Source organism: Bos taurus, chromosome 29, assembly GCF_002263795.3.
Source record: "Bos taurus isolate L1 Dominette 01449 registration number 42190680 breed Hereford chromosome 29, ARS-UCD2.0, whole genome shotgun sequence".
Lineage (NCBI taxonomy): Eukaryota > Metazoa > Chordata > Mammalia > Artiodactyla > Bovidae > Bos > Bos taurus.
This window is the reverse complement of record NC_037356.1, coordinates 18,134,587-18,156,317: the sequence shown is the minus strand read 5'-3', so window position 1 is coordinate 18,156,317 and position 21,731 is coordinate 18,134,587. Positions and strand designations below refer to the sequence as shown.

Below are 21,731 nucleotides of genomic sequence, written 5' to 3'. Positions count from 1 at the left end.
TTATGCATACTGACATCCATGCTTTTACATAAACAGGATCACACTATACATATTGTCCTGCAACTTTTTATTCATTTGTTATTGCATTATGGACAGCCTTTCACGTAAGTTTATAGAGATCTACTTCATTCTGTCCCTTATAAACATGTCCTAAAATCCAGTTCCTTACTGATGAAGGTGCCTTTATATTTTTTAGTTTAATCTAGTTTTTTTCCCCTCCATTAAAATGACTCCTATCCATAAGGCTACTGTTAATATAAAACTGTTCAAATATATGAAAAAGTAATATAGGACATTTTAAAAACATTTCGCTGAGAGTTCCTTCTAACAGAGTTGAATTAAAATTTATTTAAAAATAATATTCAGGACAAGTCAGAGTTGAGAAAATATCCAATAATAGCTGCCACTATTGAAAATCTTTTATATAAATTCATTTACAAATATTTATTCAGCACCTTCTATGGGTCAGACACTGTTCAAGGTACTGGGGACAACAAGGTAAAAAAGGTTCATGGCCCTCGTGAATAATAAATATGTAGACAATTTCAGATCATAATAAATGCTGTGAAGAAAATGGTGACTTCTGAGGGCTGTTCTAAATGAGGTGATCAAGAAAGGCCTGAGAACACATTTGAGCTGCAGTATATGTACATTCGTAAGACTTCATCCTCACACCAACCTTGTGGCTTTAAGTATTATCATCCCCATTTTATAGAGGAGGAAATTGCAATTGACAGGCTTTCAGACGGTCTCTTGGTTATTGCACGGCAAAGTTAGAAGTTAGACTCCGGTTGGATTGACTCAAACATTTAACATTTACATGCTAGACATTTTACATACTTTAGCTGAATTTGTTCTCATACTAACCCTGTGAGTTAGGTGGTATTACCTCTATTTACACACATGGCAAAAGAGGCTCAGAGTATTTAATTCACTTACCCAGTCATACTGCTAGGAAGGACTTAAATTCAAGACTGTCTGGCTCCAAAATCCACGCTCTTTCCAGTTTCCATCTCACCTGAGCTGTGTGCACATATTTTATGATATTTCTGTCAACCTCTTAGAAGACTCTCTGACTCCTTGGGGCTCACTGCCAAATTTTGGACTGGTGACATGCTGGGTGATTGGGGAGTGACAGTTGTCAGTGTCCAATTCTGTAGAATATATTTGCCTCATAGCAGGAAAGGAAAGCCTGGGGGCCTTTCACCCTGATTTACTCATCTTTTTCCTTCTTTCCAGGTACCCCCATCAACCGTAGAGTACCTCAAGAAAAAAGGCATTGATGTGCGGGTCCTCCAGACAGAGCAGGCAGTGAAAGAGTATAATGCCTTGGCTACCCAAGGCATCAGGGTGGGAGGGGTCTTCCATTCCACCTGCTGATGGAGGCTTAAGAGAATAAATCACTGAACAATGATGCCTGCGACTGTCACTCTCGCCACTCTCCACTCCAGCCTCCCTAGCACTTTAGAACAGCTGCCTGCACCAGGTCCTGGGCTAGGCTCTGCGATGCGCGGATGACTCAGGCAAGGCTCCTGTCCTAAGGGGTGGGGAGGCGGGGATAGAGGAGACAGATGTTTACCAAAGTTTAATACTGTGGTAAATGTTAGACCAGAAGTAAATGAAAATAAAGCCAAAAATGAAGAAAGCCTTCTGATTTGAAGTTTGAAAGCCAAAGTTTCAGTACATTAAAATCATATTGTAATTGATACTTTGAAATGTTTAGTCATCAACCAATTTTATTAAGTACTTTGTATACCAGACAATGCTACAGGTTCCAAAGACAGCAGTAAGTCTTGTGCTCATCAAGTTTCTAGTGTGCCAAATAAATAAGCGAGCAAATACATATTGTGAATAGAGTATGTTTTAAGAAAAATAAAGCAAGATAAGAAAAGAGTGATAGGGGCTACTTCAGATATGTGGAAAGGGAAAATTTCTTTGTGCAATAACATGAGCAGAGCCCTGAAGCAACACTTCAGTAACAGTAAAAGGAGCTATGCCTTGATACTTAGGTTCTAGACAGGCTGTTCCACTAACTAAACCTGAGTCTTGCCAGTTCTCTCGGCCTCAGATTCCCTCACTATAAAATGATAGAGCTGGACTACATGCCTTCTAATGGCCCCTACTGGCATGGATAGCCATGGTTCTATTAAATACCAAGTGACCTTTTTGAAACCTTGCTGCTGCTAAGTCGCTTCAGTCTTGTCTGACTCCTAGTGACCCCATTGACAGCAGCCCACCGGGCTCCCCCATCCCTGGGATTCTCCAGGCCAGAACACTGGAGTGGGTTGCCATTTCCTTCTCCAATGCATGAAAGTGAAAAGTGAAAGTGAAGTCGCTCAGTCGTGTCCGACTCTTAGCGACCCCATGAACTGTAGCCTACCAGGCTCCTCCGTCCATGGGATTTTCCAGGCAAGAGTACTGGAGTGGGGTGCCATTACCTTCTCCTTTTGAAACCTTATGATAGACTAATAGAATTATTAACAGTTATCAGCATTGCCTTATTTTTCATTTTCCCCCTGTTAATAAAAGTTAACGAGTATTGGCTTTGGTGTCCATTGGCCTTGACTTTGACCTGTGGCTTCCAGTGCCATTCATTGGTTGGGCATTTATTTAATTTCTCAGAGTTTCACTGTTCTCATGTCAGATAGGGATAATATTAGTACCTGAAGTTATCACAGGTGTTAAGTGGGGTAATTCAAAGAAAGTCTTAGCACTCTGCCTGGCATGTACTAAGGACTCAATAAACTGAAACCACTGTCATTATCTTTCTCTTAAGGGGGCTGCTGTGTAAAGCTAACTGGTTTCATCTTATGGTTCTTAATATAGCAGCTTATTATTTCATAGATTCATAGGATGTTGGTGCCCAAAGGAATTATCTACTTTTTTGCTCACTCATTTATTCAGTAATTCTCTTTCATACTCATTTACTGAAAGTCTTTTTTTTTTTTTTGAAAGTCTTTAATATTCTTATGATCAATTATTGCTGGATCCTAGGGGTACAGGAATGAGTAAGTTATAGTTCCTGCCCTCAGGAGTTACCTGAGAGAGAAATCAACAAGACAATAATGATAGTGTGTTAACATTATAGCAGTTATAACATCCAGTGGTAGCACAAAGGGGGACTAACTTATCCTACCAGAATAGGAGGAAGATTAGGAGAGACATCACTAAGGATGTAACACAGGTCTTAAAGAACAAGTGGTTCATTTACTCACCAAATATTTGGGAACTTTTCAACAGACATTAACTAGGTATGCTATCGATCATGGCCATAACTGAATAAAATTGCTCCACCCCCACCCTTGTTGAAGCCACGGCCCGGAAAGTGGACTTTTTCTCCACATGATCCTGTCACCTGACTGGCCACACTGGGCATCTGACCTAAGGACAGCCAGTCAACTTAAGACGTGGCTCGGCAAGAAAACCTAAGCTGAGATGACTGCCATGGAAAGTGATCTTTCCAAGTTTACCCAGCAAGAAAGTGGCAAAGGCAGGATTAGAACCCAACACTATGTCGTGATCTCTTTCTGCCACCTTAGGAGACCCGCAGGAGATAGATTCTCACAGACCTAACCCCCAGCTGAGAGGCCTGAGAAGGTCAAGCTCAGTGCCCTTTCCACAACCAACCGTTTGTCAGATGACGGGGTCTTTCTAGACCTCAGTTCCCTCAGCTCGGAAAGCCAGATTCATATAACAAGCAGGGATGTCTGATAAAAATTCAGACTATTTTTCTGGGTGATGAGATAAAAGAATTTTTGTTGTTGTTGTTAAATGTAAGATAAGACAGTTCCAGTGGGTGTTGAATTAGGTGTGGGTGTAATTAGGTGTTCCTAAGTGAGTTGTCTCTACATTAAACATAACTTAGTACAAACTTCTTAAGAGACAGAAGTACCTGGCAATGAAGTTATTAAACTTTGTATCAAGGCTGTAATAGCCCCTACTTCTGAATCTCTTCTGCATGGTCAATGCTGGAAATTCCAAGAACTGGGAGAGAAGCTCTTTTTCCATGACACGATACTGAGTCCCACACACCCTTTGGTTCAATTTGTAAGTTGCGTGCACAGCCCTCACTCTGCCCACACTCAATTCCTTCTAGCTTGAGCAGCTCCTAAGACAAGAAGTCTTGTCAGGTGCTCGGTGTGTACCTGCTCCTCAGTTCTGTTTGGTGAGGTCAATTATGTCAAAGACAAATTTACAGTCCTTTCAGAAGCCTGACTCTCAGCTGGCTTTTGCAGGCATGTCACAGTACTGTCAACCCTGCTCTGGACTCATGGACTCATTCATTCTTTCCTTGCTTGGTGTGTGCCAGGCGCTACGCTGGGGATACAACACAGACAGTCTTACTGCCCAGCTATTCACAGACTAGTTGGGAGAAACAGACATATAAACAGAGTGATGATGCAGAAGTTGCAAACTGTCACAAATCGACCTGGAGACAGGTTTTGCTGGTCTCAGAGTAATTTGAACATTTACTTGAATTACCAAAATTTTTAACATGGATATATATGTTTTTTTAACATGAAAATGCAGGTTACTGGCTTTTCTGGAAGAATTAGAAAATATGATCAGGTCCATACCTATGAACAGCTGAACAGCTGAGTGGAGCTGAACAGCCTTCTTCGGACAGAGAATCTGCTGATTCTTAGGTCTCTATCATTTTCCTACGGCCACTGAACCACTTCTTTTTTAAAATTGTATGAGGATTATTCTTTTTCATAACTTTGAAAAAGAGGATGCATTTATTAGCTTTACAAAGCCCCTTACTTTTTCTTTCCCCCCTGCCCACCTGCTTCAGGGTTGGCATTTGTGAACCTGCCATAAATAAAATGGTTGAGGAATGTATAGAAGGCTGTGGAAACATAAAGGCAATGCATCAAGCCCACAGGAGACACAGACAGGTTCCAGAATGAGGCTCACTCCTGAAGAATGAAAAGAAAGGGACCATAGGAGACAATCTGAAGAGCACGTTCCAAGGTTCAGGTGTGAGGCAAGAGACATAATGGTGAGAATTAGGAATAACTACAGATAATCCTCTACAGTGGAAGAAGTACAGAGAATGTTGGGGACTCGGAGTATGAGGCTAGAGAGGACAGCAGGGGATGAAGAGTCTTCAAAGACAGTTTAGACTTTATCCTGGAGCCAAGAAGTGACCCACTTAAGGAGGTTTAAGCAGGGGAATGAATGTGATCAGATCTGGGTTTTGGAAAGATTACTCTGGCACCTGTGTGAAGAATGGGCTGAAGGGGAAAAGATTTGAGACAAGCAGTTCATTAGGAAACTAATCTCACACTTCTAGAGTGATGATGTAGACTGCATCAAGACAGACACATTGAGTAAAGAGGACTGAAACATTTAAAGAAGCAGAATCTAAAGGACTTGATGGCTAGTTTTATATGAAGTCTAAGGATAGTGTCCAGTGTGACAGTTTCCAGCTTTGACCAGGTACACAGTTGGTCGCTCAAATTGCAGAAGAGACCCCTGGAGAGGCCTGATTTCCAGACTTGCTTCTACTAACTCAGTCTCTCTGGCTGCACAGTTACTTATAAATGAGGGTGCCACATTAGAGTCATCTTTATGCCCCTTTCCAGGTCTTTGTCAGAAAAATCAAGATTCTCATAATTCACAGAGAATTCGGAGAAAGAAGAATTTAAAAGGTTGAGATCAACCCCTCATATGGTAACTTGAATTCCTTTAAAACACACTTGTCAGGAGCCTGTTCAACCTCAGACCGAACACATTCAGCATGGAAAATTCCTGATCTTCTAAGACAACCCATTCAATTCTTACAGTTTCAAAAACTCATCCTATGAGACACTGCCTGAGAAGTCTCGAGCAGATAAGCAGTCTGCACCATCTTTTGTCTTAGATAAAATGACTGAAGAGGAAGATGATGCTTATGACTTCAGTACAGATTATGTATAATAAAGCCTTGTCCTGTAAAAAAAAAAAAAAAAAAAAACAACTCATCCTGACACTAAGGCAAAATTTGGCCCTTTGTGTATCTTCACCTTTGATGGGGAAAGTACTCTCAGGTCTTAAGACCTAGGATCAAATTCTGCCCTTGCCCCTTAGAAGAAAGACATGACCTCAAACTCTCAGTTTTCCCACCTACAAAATGGGGAATAACTGAGAAAGATTTTTATAAAAGGTGTACTGTATCTAAAAAGAATTCAGCATATTTTTCCCTTGGAAGGCTCAGTTAGCAGCATCGGTTCTTCATGTTTTCATCTGTGCGTCAACTCAGTAATCATCATTAGGTGCTTATGTCAGGGCCATGGTATGACTCAGCCTGGCTTTAAGCTTTACTTTATCTCCAAGGCAGGCAATTTTCTTTAGGGCCTCCTGTTGACACTGATGGCACATCACTGAGATACTAAGTAAATAAGCACACAAGAAAAGTAAACGCCATAGAGGTGATCTTCTTTTAGTCTCTCCATAGCAGTTACGACCTCCAGGAGCCAGACCACCCAGGTTCTAATTCCAGCTCGAGTTTACCAGCTGTGAGACCTAGGCCAAGAAGGCAGCTCCAACACTGTAGCCATCAGAGATGGAGTTGAAAGTGCTATTTCTTATAGTGGATCCCTCTTTCCCATAATCCTGGCTTCTTTAAATTCTCTGAACTTCAACTGCTTTAATAAAAACCTACTATTAGGTTTATTATAATAGCACCTACTTCACACTATAGTTCTGAGGATTAAATGAGTTAATTCATTAAAAGGTTTGCAACACTGCTGGGCATACATTAGGTGTGTTAAACCAGAAGTCAAACGTGCTTGAATTCAAATTCCAGCTCTGCCTCTCAGGAACTGTATGTTCTTGTTATTTTTATTAGCTTTCCAAGCACCAAATATGATCAAGACTGGCCAGAGATTAAGATTCTGCCAAGCATTATTTAATTAAACCCATTCAACAACCCATAAAGTATAATTATCTCTATTTTACAGATAAGAAAATTAAGGCACAAGAGAGATTTGTAGGTTCTTTTCCATATACTTCTCCTGATGTGGTATAGCTCAGACCTTTGGACTCATTTTGGATTTGAATGAATACAAGTGTTATTACAGTATTCCTACCAATGACCTAACCTGTCAGACTCACTTGGCCGTTACAAGGATTAAATGACAGGTAAAGAACACAACACAGGCCCTCACATGGTTCACAGGCTTTACTGTTCTTACACCGCAGCTGCATCTTTAACTCACATGCAGCTCCAACACTGGAGTCATCAGAGAAGGACTGGAAAATGACTGTTTCTTAAACTAGATCCCTCGTTCCCATAATGCTGGTTTCTTTTCTAAAATATGGCCCATCTCTCATATTTTGGTCCTAAGGATAATGGCAGGCAAGATCAAAAATTATCCTAAAGAATGAAAATGATTCATTCTTCAGTTGTCCATTCAGTTCTTGGCCAGCCATTGCCTGAGTTAAGGAAGGAGACTCTCAGCAAGATAATGAAGTCTAGGGCCATTCGGGAACTGTCGATGGTGAAAAAACAAAGCTGCGAAAGCTGCTTTGCGGTTGGCTCTGACAAACAGACTGTTGCTTTAAGAAATAAGATTATGGCTCCAGTAACTGGCTCTTTAGAAGTGGCTAGAAAATTGGATCTTTTTGTTTCACACCTGAAGAATGTAGACATGTAGTATAAATGTTGAACCTATAGCCACACAGATTCCCTGAAGGACCAGGGACTAGAGCAGCTTGGTGTCTCAATTTTATTGGGGGCAGGGCTATCGAGGTTGGGGGTAGGGGGCAGGATAGCCTTGAAGGTTTCTGTTTTCTTAATTAATGCGAAATAATTTATCCAATGCTTCATACAGATGAGACTGCAAGGGCCACATGTTCCTCCTTATGCCTATATACCATTTCCAGGTGAAATGCTCTGGCTTCTGGCTCACTCTGATCCCAAGAAGGGCCTTCTAGGCCACGGCTGTAAAGGCTGCTTGTGACTCAGCGCCTTGCAGGTTTGGGCATTATGTAAACTTTTACAGACTTGCTGAAGGGGATGGTGCCCTCGATGCCGGTTTCCACCTGGGGTGACATCTCACCACCTTCAATCCAGGGCGATTTTGGAATTCGTGAACTGGAGTTGTAGGCCAGCAGCAGCCTCACTTCCACCTGGCAGGGTTCTAGAAAAAAAGACAAAAATCATAAATGACAGGGCAACACCCAGGAATCGGGATGAAATGTCAAGTAAACGCAAGATCAAAGATGGAGGCAGCAGGGTTTCAAGAACATTTTTCACCTGTCTGCATCCCTCCCTTCCCCCATCTGCAAAACAAAAACAATTTTCCAGCCTGAATACCATGAGGCTCTTCCTAAGCTACAGACGTGCTGCGACATCTCTGCCACCGCCACCTCCTCCTCGGGTCTGTTGGGCTCCCTGCAGCTCAGAGCCATGGCTGCTGAGATGCTCAGAGAGCAAGCGAAAAACTGTCTTGCACAGAGGCCTTCCAGCCTCAAAGACAGAGGGTCATAAGGTATGTGCATATGGCCAGTTCTTGTGCCCAGGTAACCATGCTCTTTTTGGGCAGCCGATCCCAGACCTGAGGTCTATGTGCAGAGTGGACTCTGCTGTATTAGCAGAGAAGAAGCTGTTCATCTGGAAATAGTTTGCACAGAAAACACTCATTACTGAACAGGAACACATTTCAGGGACCTAAAATCATGTCACTGAACCTTCCATTCTTTCACGACATGACATTACAATACTGATCTGGTGTCTGTACCTGGCAGACCCAGAAAAATAAATAAGACCTCCCTTAAGCTGCTGTTTGGCTGAGGACGCAGAGACAGTTGCATAGAGCACAGTACACACGCGAGTCTGTAAAAAGCACTGACGAAGGCGCCCAGGAAGGCTTTGGAATGGAACACCTGCTTGGTGCCAAATACATAACTCCAAGAGTTCTTACCCTGCTGCACCACGAAAGAAAGATCGTCACGATCCCAAAAAAGTTCCAAGGTTCTCAGAGTTTCTAAGTGACTGCCCAAACCCACACTAGTGACAGAATTTGAGCTCAGTTCATAAACTGAAACACTAATCTTTCTATTAACCATGTGGTTTCAATAAAGAAGAAGGAGAGGATTTCAGAAAGACCTAACGACAGGTGCAGAGGACAAGAACACCACAAGCTTGGGTGTCCTCCTTGATCTTGTGTGACTGGGTAACCTCCTTACTTCATGAAAGATGCAAGTTTTAAAGATGAGCCCAAGGGTAAGGGGTTTAAAGGGCAGCAACAAGGGCTGATAGAACAGGAAATGAACAAGGGCAGAGGTCCCAGGACTTCTCAATGCCTCCCCAGACATGTTCCTTGTTAGTTCCAGACTTCTCCCTAGGGATCAAAATAGAGACGAGATCACTGTCTTCCAGGAAGGGAGGGCTGGTAGCCAGCCAGAGCAACCCAGCCAAGCCCAGACAGCAGCTTCAGCAGGACCATTTACCATGGGCCCCTTCACTAGCCTTCAGTGTCTGCAATGAAACCAGCACTGCTCTCCGGTCCGAGGCTCCAGTATCAGCTCTCCCAACAGGCTCTCCTCTTTTGTCCTAGATGGCTACTGCCAACCCTTGAACCACAACCCAGCCCTGGCTCTCACAGCACTTTCAGGAGCCAAACCCTGGTAAGGTCAGACAACTGAACCCTACCTGGTCATTAAGCCTTCCCTCACCAGTACATGTGAAGAGTGGCAATTCAAGCCACTGCCATTAGAGGAAGGGAGCAGAGAGAAAAAAACAAGAGGGAGAAGACAGTGGGGAAAAGAAACAAAAGATCGTCTGGGGCCAATCATGCAACCTGTTTATCATGCTTAGAAGAGTATGGCTTTATGAGGTATATATTACCACTCCACAGTCTTAAAGGAAAATGAGACAGACAGGTTAAATAACTTTCTCAGGATCACAGCAAGTAAGGCAGAATTTGGAAACCTGTCTATGTGACTCCAGGCCTGGCAGCATCCCGTCTCCCAAAAGACAGGGCCTAGGTAGAAAGCTGAGGGACTAGAGGGAGGAGCCCCTTCCCAACACCAGGCCTCGTCTCCTGGGTTAGGAGGAAGAAAGTGCTGGTGCATTCAGAATGAGAACACATTTCACTATAGTATCCCAGGCCAGACGGGAGGATGGTATAGTGAAAAAACAAGGCACTTAGGAAATCTGCATGCTGGCCTCCAAGCCACCATTAATCGGCACATGGGCCTCCACTTACGCATCTATAAAATGAAGAGCAGAATACTAACTCCCACCACAGAGTTATCTAAGAATTAAGTGAATTTTTATTGCAAACTTGAAACCCTACATTCCGTTTTCATTATTTATTGAGCATCTACTACATGTCAGGCACTAGGGACATGAGATATAGAGGTACTGGGAACACAGAGGTAAAGGTGATGAGCAAGTTTCCTGTCCTCAAGAAGCCCACATTCTAATTGCAGATAAAGTCAATAAATGAATGAGGAAACATCTGACATGAGTAACTCCTGAGCAGAGAATTAAAACAGAGATTTTAAATTATGACTAGGTAGCAGCCTCTCAAAGGAGGTAAACCTGAGTGAATTATAATTTTTCAGGCTCAAGACAGCCCAAATTGTATGCCTGGTTCATGCAGTGAGCTGCTGTATGACCAGGGACAAGTCAATACACCCCTTGAAACCTTTCAAGCTCTTCTGAGCTGTAATATGCTGTTCTGCCTCCCTCAGCCTTGGTCCCTGCAGAAAATGCTGTCCCACAGCATTTATTTCCCCATATCTAGGGTCCCTTCACCAAAAGAGATCAGAATAAGGAACTCTACCTTCCTGTAGACTTGCACTGTGGCCAACAGTGCAGAACACCCCATCAGCAAGGATACGGAGTGAGGGACGTTCAGGGAGGCAGGTCCTGGGAAAAGCTTCCTGGCTGGAAGCTCCCTCAATTGTGACAGGCCCACTGGACCTCTTGGAGAAGGCAGTGGCACCCCACTCCAGGACTCTTGCCTAGAAAATACCACGGACGGAGGGGCCTGGAAGGCTGCAGTCCATGGGGTCCCTAAGGGTCGGACACGACTGAGTGACTTCACTTTGACTTTTCACTTTCATGCACTGGACAAGGAAATGGCAACCCACTCCAGTGTTCTTGCCTGGAGAATCCCAGGGACGGGGGAGCCTGGTGGGCTGCCATCTATGGGGTCGCACAGAGTCGGACACGACTGAAGCGACTTAGCAGCAGCACTGGACCTCTCAAAGGGCTGCTCCGACATTCAACAGCACCATTTCCTCTTTGTGAAAACTTTCCCACCTAACACCCTTCATTGGGGAAAACCACTAATAATGGCAATAAATAATTACGCATGTATTCAAAAATACAGTGAAAGAAAATTCCAGAAGGCATTCATCTATTTCTAAAATAAGCCAAATTTGCTGGTATTGAACACCATCTCCAGTAACAACCATACTTCTGAATCATCTTCAACAATTGAGGCAACACCACCGAGACCAATTCTCTCCCACATTTTAGGTTCTGCAGACTGAGTCTCTTTCTAAAGTTTCCAAAGTGCTTTACAGACTGTGGAAATGGAATGTCATTGCATTTGTATTCTCTCAGTTTATCCTTTACGAATTAAAGAAAAATACTTATGTAGCTTCTATGTGATTTTCTCAAATTATCAAGTTTCTACTCAGACGCTGTAGGGCGAAGTAGGAATAGATCATCTTTGCACTACCCACAAACCAGCCCATGTGGGAAGGGAAGGCAGAACAGTTGTCACTGTACCACTTCTGGGGGAATGAAATGAACTGTTCATATAACAAAAAGAGTGATTTTAAATTACTGGTAAAAAAATATAAAACTGTTTAATTTCCACAAAGACTAGTCCTCAGAATTAAGTAGTAGATTAAGAATTGTCATCTTAATTTAGAAGGTGAGGAGACAAGATTCAGAAGGGAAAGTAGCCTGTCCAAGGTTTTGCAGCAGGTCAGTGACAAGGTTATGATAAGAAAATAGTCTCCAGGTGTCCAGCCCCCAGTTCCTTCCATAAGACTCCATTCTATCATAATCTTTTGAAAAAAGTTTGTGCTGTATGTAATCAAAGCAATGAAGCAATAATGTCTAAATGTACCCAGTCTGAGCTTATAAGCGCCTTAGGAAACCAAGTTCAACCCTCAGCAGGCCTGGTTCAATCACGTATTTTTCAAACTATAAAAAACAAATGCCTTGCCCCCACTGACTCCTTACCTGTCCAGGCAGTGTGGGAGAGGAACACCTGAGTGATGAGCCGGTGGCGTCCTGGGCCAGGGTTCCGAAAGTCTGCCGGCTTAGGGTGGATCATCTGAGCCTGGCCATCTGGATATAAGACCTACGAGGTGACAGACATGAGAAAAAGAGCCAGAAGAGCCATGAGCTTTTAACAAAATTACTAGTGACATATGCTGTGAACCCCAAAACAGGAGGAAAAGATAACACCATCCTTCATAAGAAACTGCTCCTTGTGGGGAGGACAATACTATCAAAATCTCTCTACCCTCCCCCCAGTACAAGCCAGTGTGTGATAATCTTTCCTGAATTTATGGTGAGTGAGAGAAATAAGGTGCCTCTATATTAATCCTGACGTGAAGAGCCTTTGCAGGCACTCCCTGCTTCTTCTGGCTCTGAGTCACAGCATGGCCCACCATCCATCATCAACTATCAAGTATTAAGAATAATTCTGGAACTTTGCTGGTAGTCCAGCGGTTAAGAATCCACCTGCCTGTGCAGGGGACATGGGTGCAATCCTTGGTCCAGGAAGATCCCACAGGTTGTGGGGCAAACTAAACCTGGATGCCACAACTAGTGAAGCCTGTGCTCTGCAACAAGAGAAGCCATCACAACGAGAAGCCCACGCACCACAACAGAAAGCAGCCCCTGCGTGCTGCAACTAGAGAAAGCCTGCCCACAGCAACAAAGACCCAGCATAGCCAAAGTTAAGTACATACATACGTACGTATTTTAAAAAAGAACAATTCTGTAACTTTTCACTAGATCATAAGCAGCCAGGAACCTGTTTCTCTCTTTCTACAGAGATAGTGCTTCATGAGGGGTCTGCTCAAATCACAGGCCAGTTCCTCAAGTCTCACAAGCTGCCGAAGAGCTCTCAACACCGAGGGGAGCTTCACAGCTATCTGTTAGAGGGCCTGTCACTGCACAGTGTACAAGTGAGCTAAAGGAAGAGATGAAGCATATCCTAGAAGCACACAGGACCTGGGCTTTGGGAATATACTGATGGGGTAAATTTGGGACCGCACAAGTCTTTCAACTACAAAACTCTGGGGAGGCATGTCTCAGCCCACCTGCCCCATAGTCTCATTGGTCCAGAAGTGTTGGGGCATGGCAGCTGAGCTGGACAGTGCTTTCTTATTGTCAGAGCTGTCCAACGACTGAGCAGTGAGTTCCCCATCTTCCCACCTATGATGGCATTCAAACCGTTTGGCTATGCATGTAGTAAAGCTACTCTGAAGGTGATTTTTCAGTAGAGTCTAGCAGATGAACCTTAAACAATCTACCTGCGATTGCATTTATGCGCAACTGGTCAATGAACTTTTTCCAGGAACAATGTGAAACTGGTTCTCAACCCTGGCTGCACATTAGAATCACCTATGGGCTCTTTATTTTTTCTTTTTAATTGGAACCTATGAGCTCTTAAATAAAAAATACTGGTACTCATGAGTTCTACTCAAGATTCTGACTTAAACTGGTGTAGGTTGAAGCCTGTGCATCAGTATTTTTTTTTTTTTAACACATTCTGAGTAATTCGAATGCGGAGCTAGGGTAAAGCTAATGTTGGCAGTGAGAAATAAAATACTGCCTGCCGTTTCAGTAAGCAAAGGATTTTGAGCTATCAGGGACAGCAGCCACCCTCCAACCGTGAGCCCTGAGAGAACACAGGGCAGAAACAAGGAATGCCCACCATCCAGCAGTCATCAGACTGCAGTCACACCCATGGTACAGCCTGAGGAAACTCAGGATGAGAAAACACAGGATGTTGGCCCCAGACAGCTGAGGTGCATATCAAAGGAATGATTTCAGCGAGTCCAGATTCTTGCATCTTCAGAAAAGCGCTAAACTCCTTGAGATATTTAGTTTTCTTTTACGAACAGTAATCTTTCATTGTGACTACCTGGTGTTGTTGCAAAAATTCCTGTATAACCTAGTTTCCCCCACTTCCTCTTCAGAACAGTTTTCTCAGCATTAATCTGAGATGGTATCTCCCAGGCCTGAAGCCCTAAGAACATCCGCTCAAAAAAGTAACCTAACTCTCCAATTCTAGGTTGTGCATTATTTTTTCAGTCGACAGGGCAAAACAAAAAAAGCTGCAGCACAACTTCACGGCAGCTCAGAATTAGTTCTCTGTAGTTCTCATAATTTATAATAATTCCAGATGGAAAGCCAGAAGATATTTTTCCTCTACTGTCACCATAGGCAAATATTACCATCTCCAGGGCCTGATTCATCCTTATTCTCTTCCAGGAAGCTGACCCTGCCTGCTCCAAGCTACTTTTCTGTACTTACTGCCAGTGTTTATTCATATTCCCTCTGCCTGGAATACCTCTATCCATTGCTCTTAATCATCCTTTCAGACCTCATCCATGCCACAGTATCTCAACAAGGTCTTTCTTTTCTTCAGCCACAAATTAAGGATTTCTCCCATTGTATTCCTTATGTTAATATCATACTCAGTGGCTTGCCTGGAGGACCCTGGCCTCCTGCTTGACTGTAAAGTGCTTTTGTTCAGCTCACAAGAGATACTTTGTCCTGGCCCACCTTTGAATAGGAGAGAATAACACACCCTTCTGAAGGCTGGCCATTCCCTTGGAGATGTTTTGCAAGACTGAAGGCCCTTTACTTCCCCACTGCATCTCCTTCTCTATTCTGCCTTTTGACTTTAGTTCCTCATTGCTTCTTTCTAATTTTTAAAAGAACCTGGCATCCAGTCCCCAATAAGATGGTTATCTTGAGGCACTAGCCTGCTATCTTCTTGGTTCCCGGCTCCCCGATTAAAGTCTCTTCCTTGCCTCAACACCTCGTCTCTCGGATTCATTGGCCTGTTGTGCACTGAGCAGAGCCATTAGGGGAAGCACTTTGAATGAAACCGCCCACCCTGGCCAAGCACCACAGTAACCATTTGCATGAGTTGTTTAGGACAGGAGGTCCTGGTAAGGAACACGGAACTAATAAGCCACCACCAACTGCAAGAGTTGGGGAAAGATCAAAAGGAGACACCACATGTCCCACCATCTCCCAGAATCCTCAATGGTATCCATCGTGGCTGAACAAGGTGGGCACCACCATGAAGGATTCTGAATCAGAATGACTGGCTAAAGACAACCCGGAAACTAATCCCATCACCAAAAAACCCAAGACTGCGAGCCACAAGGGACAGCTGTTCTCCTGGGTTCCCTGACCCGACTGCTCTCCACCTGGGCACCCTTTCCCAATAAAATCTCTTGCTTTGTCAGCACATGTGTCTCCTCAGACAATTCATTTCTGAGTGCTAGACAAAAGCCCAGTTTTGAGCCCTAGAAGCGAGCTTGGACTCGATAACATATATATTTTTTAAGCATACTGCTGAATTCTTTATAGAAGCCAAAAATTGGAAATAACCCTATAGGAAAGGAAAACTAATTTCCCCTCTACCCTTCTAGGTTCTTGTCTGAGACTCTTCTATAATAAAGGCAGATTAACAGGAGAAAAACAGAAGTTTAATAACAAATACATATATATATATAAATGTATATATATATAAACATATATATATAAATACATCTCTATATATAAATACATCTCTCCTAGGAGAGACCTAGGAAAACTGAGTCACCCCTTAAAACTGCCCAAGCCATCACCTTAAATACCATCTTCAGCCAGACAAAAAAAGATGCTGAAGAGAAAGACAGCCTGTTACAGGAGGCCATCAAGTAAAACACAATTAACAAGGGTAAGTTGTCAGGCAAATTTAAGTTGGCATACTCTCCACTGATATGAGCTTCTAGAGATTAGTCTTCCAGGTACTAAGAGGGAGACATCTTACAAATGGAGATTTCCCTTATAAACGTACATTTTTCTCTCAAAAAGAGCAATTCTACTCTGTTTCCAGAGATTCACCTGTGTCTACAGACTCTCAAAAATAATCACTCCAAAGAATCTTTGGGCCCAAAAGACTTATTTTGGGTGTATGTTCTGTACACCTTCATCCCCACCTTTGAAACTTCTAAGAAGCTTCACAAGCCAGAAACTGAGTCCGTTAAGTCAGTCCATTATCTTACTGAACCAGTCTTAGTCTTGAGAACAGGTCATTTTAAAAGTTGTGTCTCATTTCAGGAGGTTGTGTTGCAAGTGGCTCCCAAAACTAGATCTATGTTGTCGGAACAGGCCAGTATTTAATAAGAAACCATAATATTCTTAATTCATCATGTACCTGTCTGAACTGATGGCTGAACTTCTGTTTTACAACAGCCTGTCCACTTGTCTGTCTCCCACTGAAATTAAGCATCCTGAGGGCAGGAATTCTAATTCCCTTGCCTAGCACTTAGCAGGTGCAACAGAGTAAACATTATTGCATGGATGGAAAGAAGGAGGGGAAGGAGAAAGGAGGGAAGGAAGAAGGGAGGGATACGGTAAATGGGTAGGACTCCTTTGGGGCTCAACTACAGAATGTTACAAACTGATTAGTGTCTATACTGAATCTCTCCCATCTCTAGTGCATCTATCTAACTTGGGAAAAATACTCCCTAGGACTGCTTTTTCCCCCACCCATAAATTTTATTCACCAAGCTGACCTAATCACAACCTGCATGAATTTGCTTATTACAGTTTGCTTATAGTCCTAAAAACACCAAGTCTTAACTTCACATTGTAAGAACAGAAGGGGCCCTGCCATTTAATGAACCCAGAGTGGGGACCAAGGATTTTTCATATTAATGCATCATTTCAATGTTACCATTCCTACTTGTTAGTTGTAGAATCTGAGATGCAGTTTAATGTAACCTGCTCCGAACCATATTCAGCAGTAGAGCTGGGAACTGTGCCTAGGCTCTCGTCCATAAAAACGTCTCTTCCCTCTCCCCAGTTTCTGTCCCTCAGGCAGAGATTACAGGGGGTGCTAAAGTGAAAAGTTCCAACACAAAGTCAGTTTAGAAACTCCATGGGAACCCAAACCGGACAGACCTGGACCTTCACAGTGTTCTGAGGATCCTGCACATGTTCCAGGGTTGCATCGACATCCAGGGCCACCACCAACCCAGATGTAAACCTCAAAGGGTTGTCTGACTCGCCTGCTGGCTCAATAATGGTGGCGGAGGCTTTGTGGATCTGTAAACAAGAAGAAAATATGATTCTCAAGCCAGGTCATCCCTGCGCAACAAAACATGACCTCTTTAACTAATGGACGGACATATGTTAGTCAAGCAGAAGAAAGGCCTGAACTCAGCTGCTCCACTAAGTCAAAGAAGATCACCAAGGTGAGCAGTTTTGATTCTCTGGATAGACTTGCCCTGAAGGGGTCAAGATACTGACACAGACACTGACCTGCTCTGGAAGGGGGAGGTGTAGGAAGGTGCTCTGCCGCAGCATGGCCTGCAGAATTTTGACCACTTCTGCAGGTTTGGATGTCATGAGTCGGGGCATGAGGTCAAGAAGTCTGTCCACAAAGCTGTCCTGCAGGTGGGGTAAATCAGCGATGAAACACCTGAAGGAACAAACAGAAGCAACTCGGAATTCATTCATCACAGGCTGACCCCTGAACTTCTGCCAGGCCCTGAGGTAGGAAAAGTGATGAACTGGAGGAGTTCACGGTTCCTGAGGAAAGTCATGCACCTATATAATTAAGCTGCAGTGACAAAATCATCACAAAAGCCTTGTTTATTAAAATGTGCCAGGCAACCTCTTGAGTGTTTTATTTTATAAAACTAATAAATACTATCTTATTTAATCTAGCAATCCTGTGCATTGTTAGAAATATTATTTTTGTATCATAGATTCATTAATTAATATAAAAAATATGTTTAGGCCTTACCAGGTGGTAGGTACTATTCTGGACACTGGGGACATAAACAGTGAGCCAAAGAGAAGAAAAAGCCTGTGTTTTTTTTTTTATAAGTTGAGTAATATTCTCAATATGCAAAAAATCATTTTTACTAGTCAATACAGCTTTCTAATTTGATCTTTTTTAATTTTTAATTTTTTAAAAAAGCCTGTTTTAATGGAGCTTATAACCACTGATAAGAATGCTGAGACTCAGAGAGGATAATGTTGTACTGAGGCTTAAAAAAGTTAAGTAACTTACTCCCAGCTCTGAATGATTCCATGGTACTTTGCTTTGTAAAAGGAGATAGTTAAAAAATATTTCACTGAAAGGGTGACATCAATCCTGGGACTCGGAGGCTGAAATAAGGAAGAATGTACAGCTCTTAACAACACATTCTCCTCTGTGGCAAATCAGAGCTGTCATCTTTCCAAAAATCTCTTCAATCCAACTATGCAAAAACAGACTCTCCACCTTAAAGAATCTAAAACTATGTTTAACTAAATCAGTTTGCTGTACACCAGAAATTTATACAACATTGTAAACCAACTATACTTCAATTAAAAATAAAAATCTAAAACCAAAAGTAAGGCAGGGACTTCATAGAGATTTGAAGTCAGGTTCTAAAGAGTCAAGCTAGACTGTATTATTTACTAGAGAGTAGGGCTTCCCTGATAGCTCAGCTGGTGAAGAGTCTGCCTGCAACGCAGGAGACCTGGGTTCAATCCCTGGGTTGAGAAGATCCCCTGGAGGAGGGCATGGCAACCCACTCCAGTATTCTTGCTTGGAGAATTCCCATGGACAGAGGAGCCCGGCAGGCTACAGTCCATGGGGGTTACAAAGAGTCAGACACAACTGAGCGACTAAGCACAGCACAGCATAGCCCCTACTGGTGAGGGTAGTACTACAACCTAGCCCTATAGGAAGCTGCTGCTGCTAAGTCGCTTCAGTAGTGTCCAACTCTGTGTGACCCCATAGATGGCAGCCCACCAGGCTCCCCCGTTCCTGGGATTCTCCAGGCAAGAACACTGGAGTGGGTTGCCATTTCCTTCTCCAATGCATGAAAATGAAAAGTGAAAGTGAAGTCGCTTAGTCGCGTCCAACTCTGAGCGACCCCATGGACTGCAGCCTACAAGGCTCCTCGGTCCATGGGATTTTCCAGGCAAGAGTACTGGAGTGGGGTGCCATTGCCTTCTCCATACAGGAAGCTATCATCATCCAAATGAAAAAAGCCTGAAAAGCAAAGAGTCCTTCAAACCTGTAGAGTCAGTTTTGGTAAAGTTCAGGGGGGTAGGAACAAGGAGTGGAAGAATGAAACGTTAGATTTCAAAAGTATTACATCTTAAATTCTTATAAATCCTTCCTAGTATAGTACAGGCAGCATACCACAGGTCTGGTCACTACTTTGACTGCTACTGTTTCACCAAGCCTTCCACTCATCAACTGCATCAGTTTTAGCCAATTAACTTCATAGAGAATCCTCAGAAAATATATCTAGGCTACAAAATAAAAGTTACCTACAGAATTATGGAACAATATTTTGTAGATAAGAAAGAAATACACCACTTTCAGAACCATGGTGAAAAAAATAGACAAGTTGTGATTTTGAGTTTTTCCACATAATATTTGTCTTTTTCTGGCCCAGCTGAGTGTTGAATCAAAACACTCAATAATTCCTGATGTTTTTATTATTATGCTGTATGTTTAGCTAACTTAGGAAGTTTACACACCAGTAAAGAAAATACAATTATCTCTCAGTATTTGTGGCAGATTGGTTATAGGACCCCTAGCACATAAAAAGATCCATGGATGCTCAAGTCCTTCACATAAAATGGAATAGTACAGCCAGGCCCTCCATATCCATGAATGCAGAAGCCACTGATACTGAAGGTCAACTGCATACAAATTAGGGCACACTGGCTACATGGGCTAAACCAAAGATTCTGGTTGTGATCACTCCTGTTTCCCTATAAATGCAATTCTCTATATAACCAAGATTTAATAAGCTAGAAAGTGATCAAATACTTACCTCTGAAAAAAGTCCACTTCCTGTAAAAATTTTTCACACATTCCAAATAAGGGGTCAACGCTGTAGAAGAGAAAAAAAAAACAACAAAACAAATAAAAACCCATGTTATTTGAAATCTGAGAACTGAGTAGTAAAGACCAAAGTCCCAGAAACTGAACCTACATGGAAAGACAGTGAGCATGTTACACTGTAAAAATTCTATTTCTCTTAAAGGACTCCTAAAGGACCTACAGGGAAATATTAGACAGAAACCCAAACCCAATTAAAACAGTGCAGTGCTCATTGACTCAATGAATAATCAAAATGAAAGACTATCACAGGCACACTGGGCACCAGATTCGGTTTGGATATAGGACAGGAGCACAGCTTATGGGCCGTGCAATGTCACATTCTTCCGCTGCAGCAGTCCATGCAGCAGCCCATGAAGCAATCCACAGAGCTCTCTGGGAGTTTTGACAGCTCAGGTTCAAGGAGATGAGATCTACATCAGGCCAATGTGGAGGCCATATTCATGGAGAAATTTCATGCCTCATAGGTGCTAATATCTCTTGAAGTCACCTACAGTTATACCTTCCAGGGTACCTAAAGGGCTATGCTCAGTTGCAAGAATCACTGCGCTCAGTGAAGGCCAAAGCCTTGGCATCTGCGTCAGGTAATTAGAGTTCACTGATAGTTCCTTCTTGTTGTTGCTGTTAGTCACTACATTATGTCTGATTCCTTTGCGAACCCATGTACTGTAGCCACCAGACTCCTCTATCCATGGAATTCTCCAGGCAAGCATACTGGAATGGGTTGCCGTTTCCTTCTCTAGAGGATCTTCCCGACCCAGGGATCAAACCTGAGTCTCCTACATTGGCAGGCGGATTCTTTACCACAGAGCCATCTGGGAAGTCCAATAGTTCCTTCTAGTCTATATGTAATTTTCCTAGAGATCATTTTTACCACAGCAGTGTCATCTAGTAATAGAGTTGATGTCATCAGGTTTCCGGGAAACAGACTTGGAAATCAAAGGTCACATTCTCATGCAAAACGGAAAAAGATTTTGTTACTACTTTGCACACAGACATAGACTATATTTTTTCCTCTCTATCTTGGTTTCTTTGGCCTCATAGTACTTTAAACTTAAATATATACCTAATTAAGCCCAGGCAATATGCCAGGTCAATGTAACTTACTAATCAAAGAATAGATTTTTCCTTTGATCTTTGCACTTTTTTCCTTGTAATTTTTACATGGAATGTTCCATTTATTTTCATTAATACATTATTATTTGAAGGAATACAGCTCCAGTGAATAAAAAACAAACACTCTTTCCTTATATAAAAACATGTAAGAGGGACTTCCCTGGTGGTATGGTGAATAAGAACCCACCTGCCAATGCAGGGGACATGCACAACTACTGAGCCTGTGCTCTAGAGACCTCAAGCCACAGCTACTGAAGCCCACATGCTGTGCCGCAACGACCGAAGCCCGGACGTCCAGAGCCCATGCTCCACAAGACGAGAAGCCACCACAACGAGAAAGCCCACTCACTGCAACTAGAGTGAGCCCTCGCGCGGCAACGAAGGACCAGTACAAGCTAAAAAAGGGCAAGAGGACGGGCTCAAGGCTCTTAATAATCCACTTGAGTCTTTCTACTAAACCATAAGCTCCATGAGAGTAGGGGCTTCATATTATTCCTCATGTAT

The 21,731-nt window shown here is 42.8% G+C and overlaps 2 protein-coding genes across 6 annotated transcripts in view; one reads left to right on the top strand and one right to left on the bottom strand.

Moving 5' to 3' along the window:
* AAMDC (adipogenesis associated Mth938 domain containing) overlaps nt 1-1,414 on the top strand; it is a 34,626-nt gene extending 33,212 nt beyond the window's left edge. For all 5 annotated transcript variants that reach the window (XM_010820833.4, XM_005226708.5, XM_059882967.1 and 2 more), the window contains one exon: nt 1,240-1,414. In XM_010820833.4, coding sequence (XP_010819135.1) covers nt 1,240-1,380 — 141 coding nt within the window. In that variant the 3' untranslated portion in view covers nt 1,381-1,414. The remainder of the gene's footprint in view (nt 1-1,239) is intronic.
* A 5,456-nt stretch (nt 1,415-6,870) lies between these two features.
* Nucleotides 6,871-21,731, bottom strand: part of INTS4 (integrator complex subunit 4) — a 108,254-nt gene continuing 93,393 nt past the window's right edge. The window contains exons 19-23 of the mRNA NM_001110065.2: nt 20,044-20,103; nt 17,519-17,678; nt 17,159-17,302; nt 12,197-12,317; nt 6,871-8,126 (exon numbers count right to left, since the gene is read on the bottom strand). Of these exons, the coding sequence (NP_001103535.2) occupies nt 7,948-8,126; nt 12,197-12,317; nt 17,159-17,302; nt 17,519-17,678; nt 20,044-20,103 (664 nt within the window). The 3' untranslated portion in view covers nt 6,871-7,947. The remainder of the gene's footprint in view (nt 8,127-12,196; nt 12,318-17,158; nt 17,303-17,518; nt 17,679-20,043; nt 20,104-21,731) is intronic.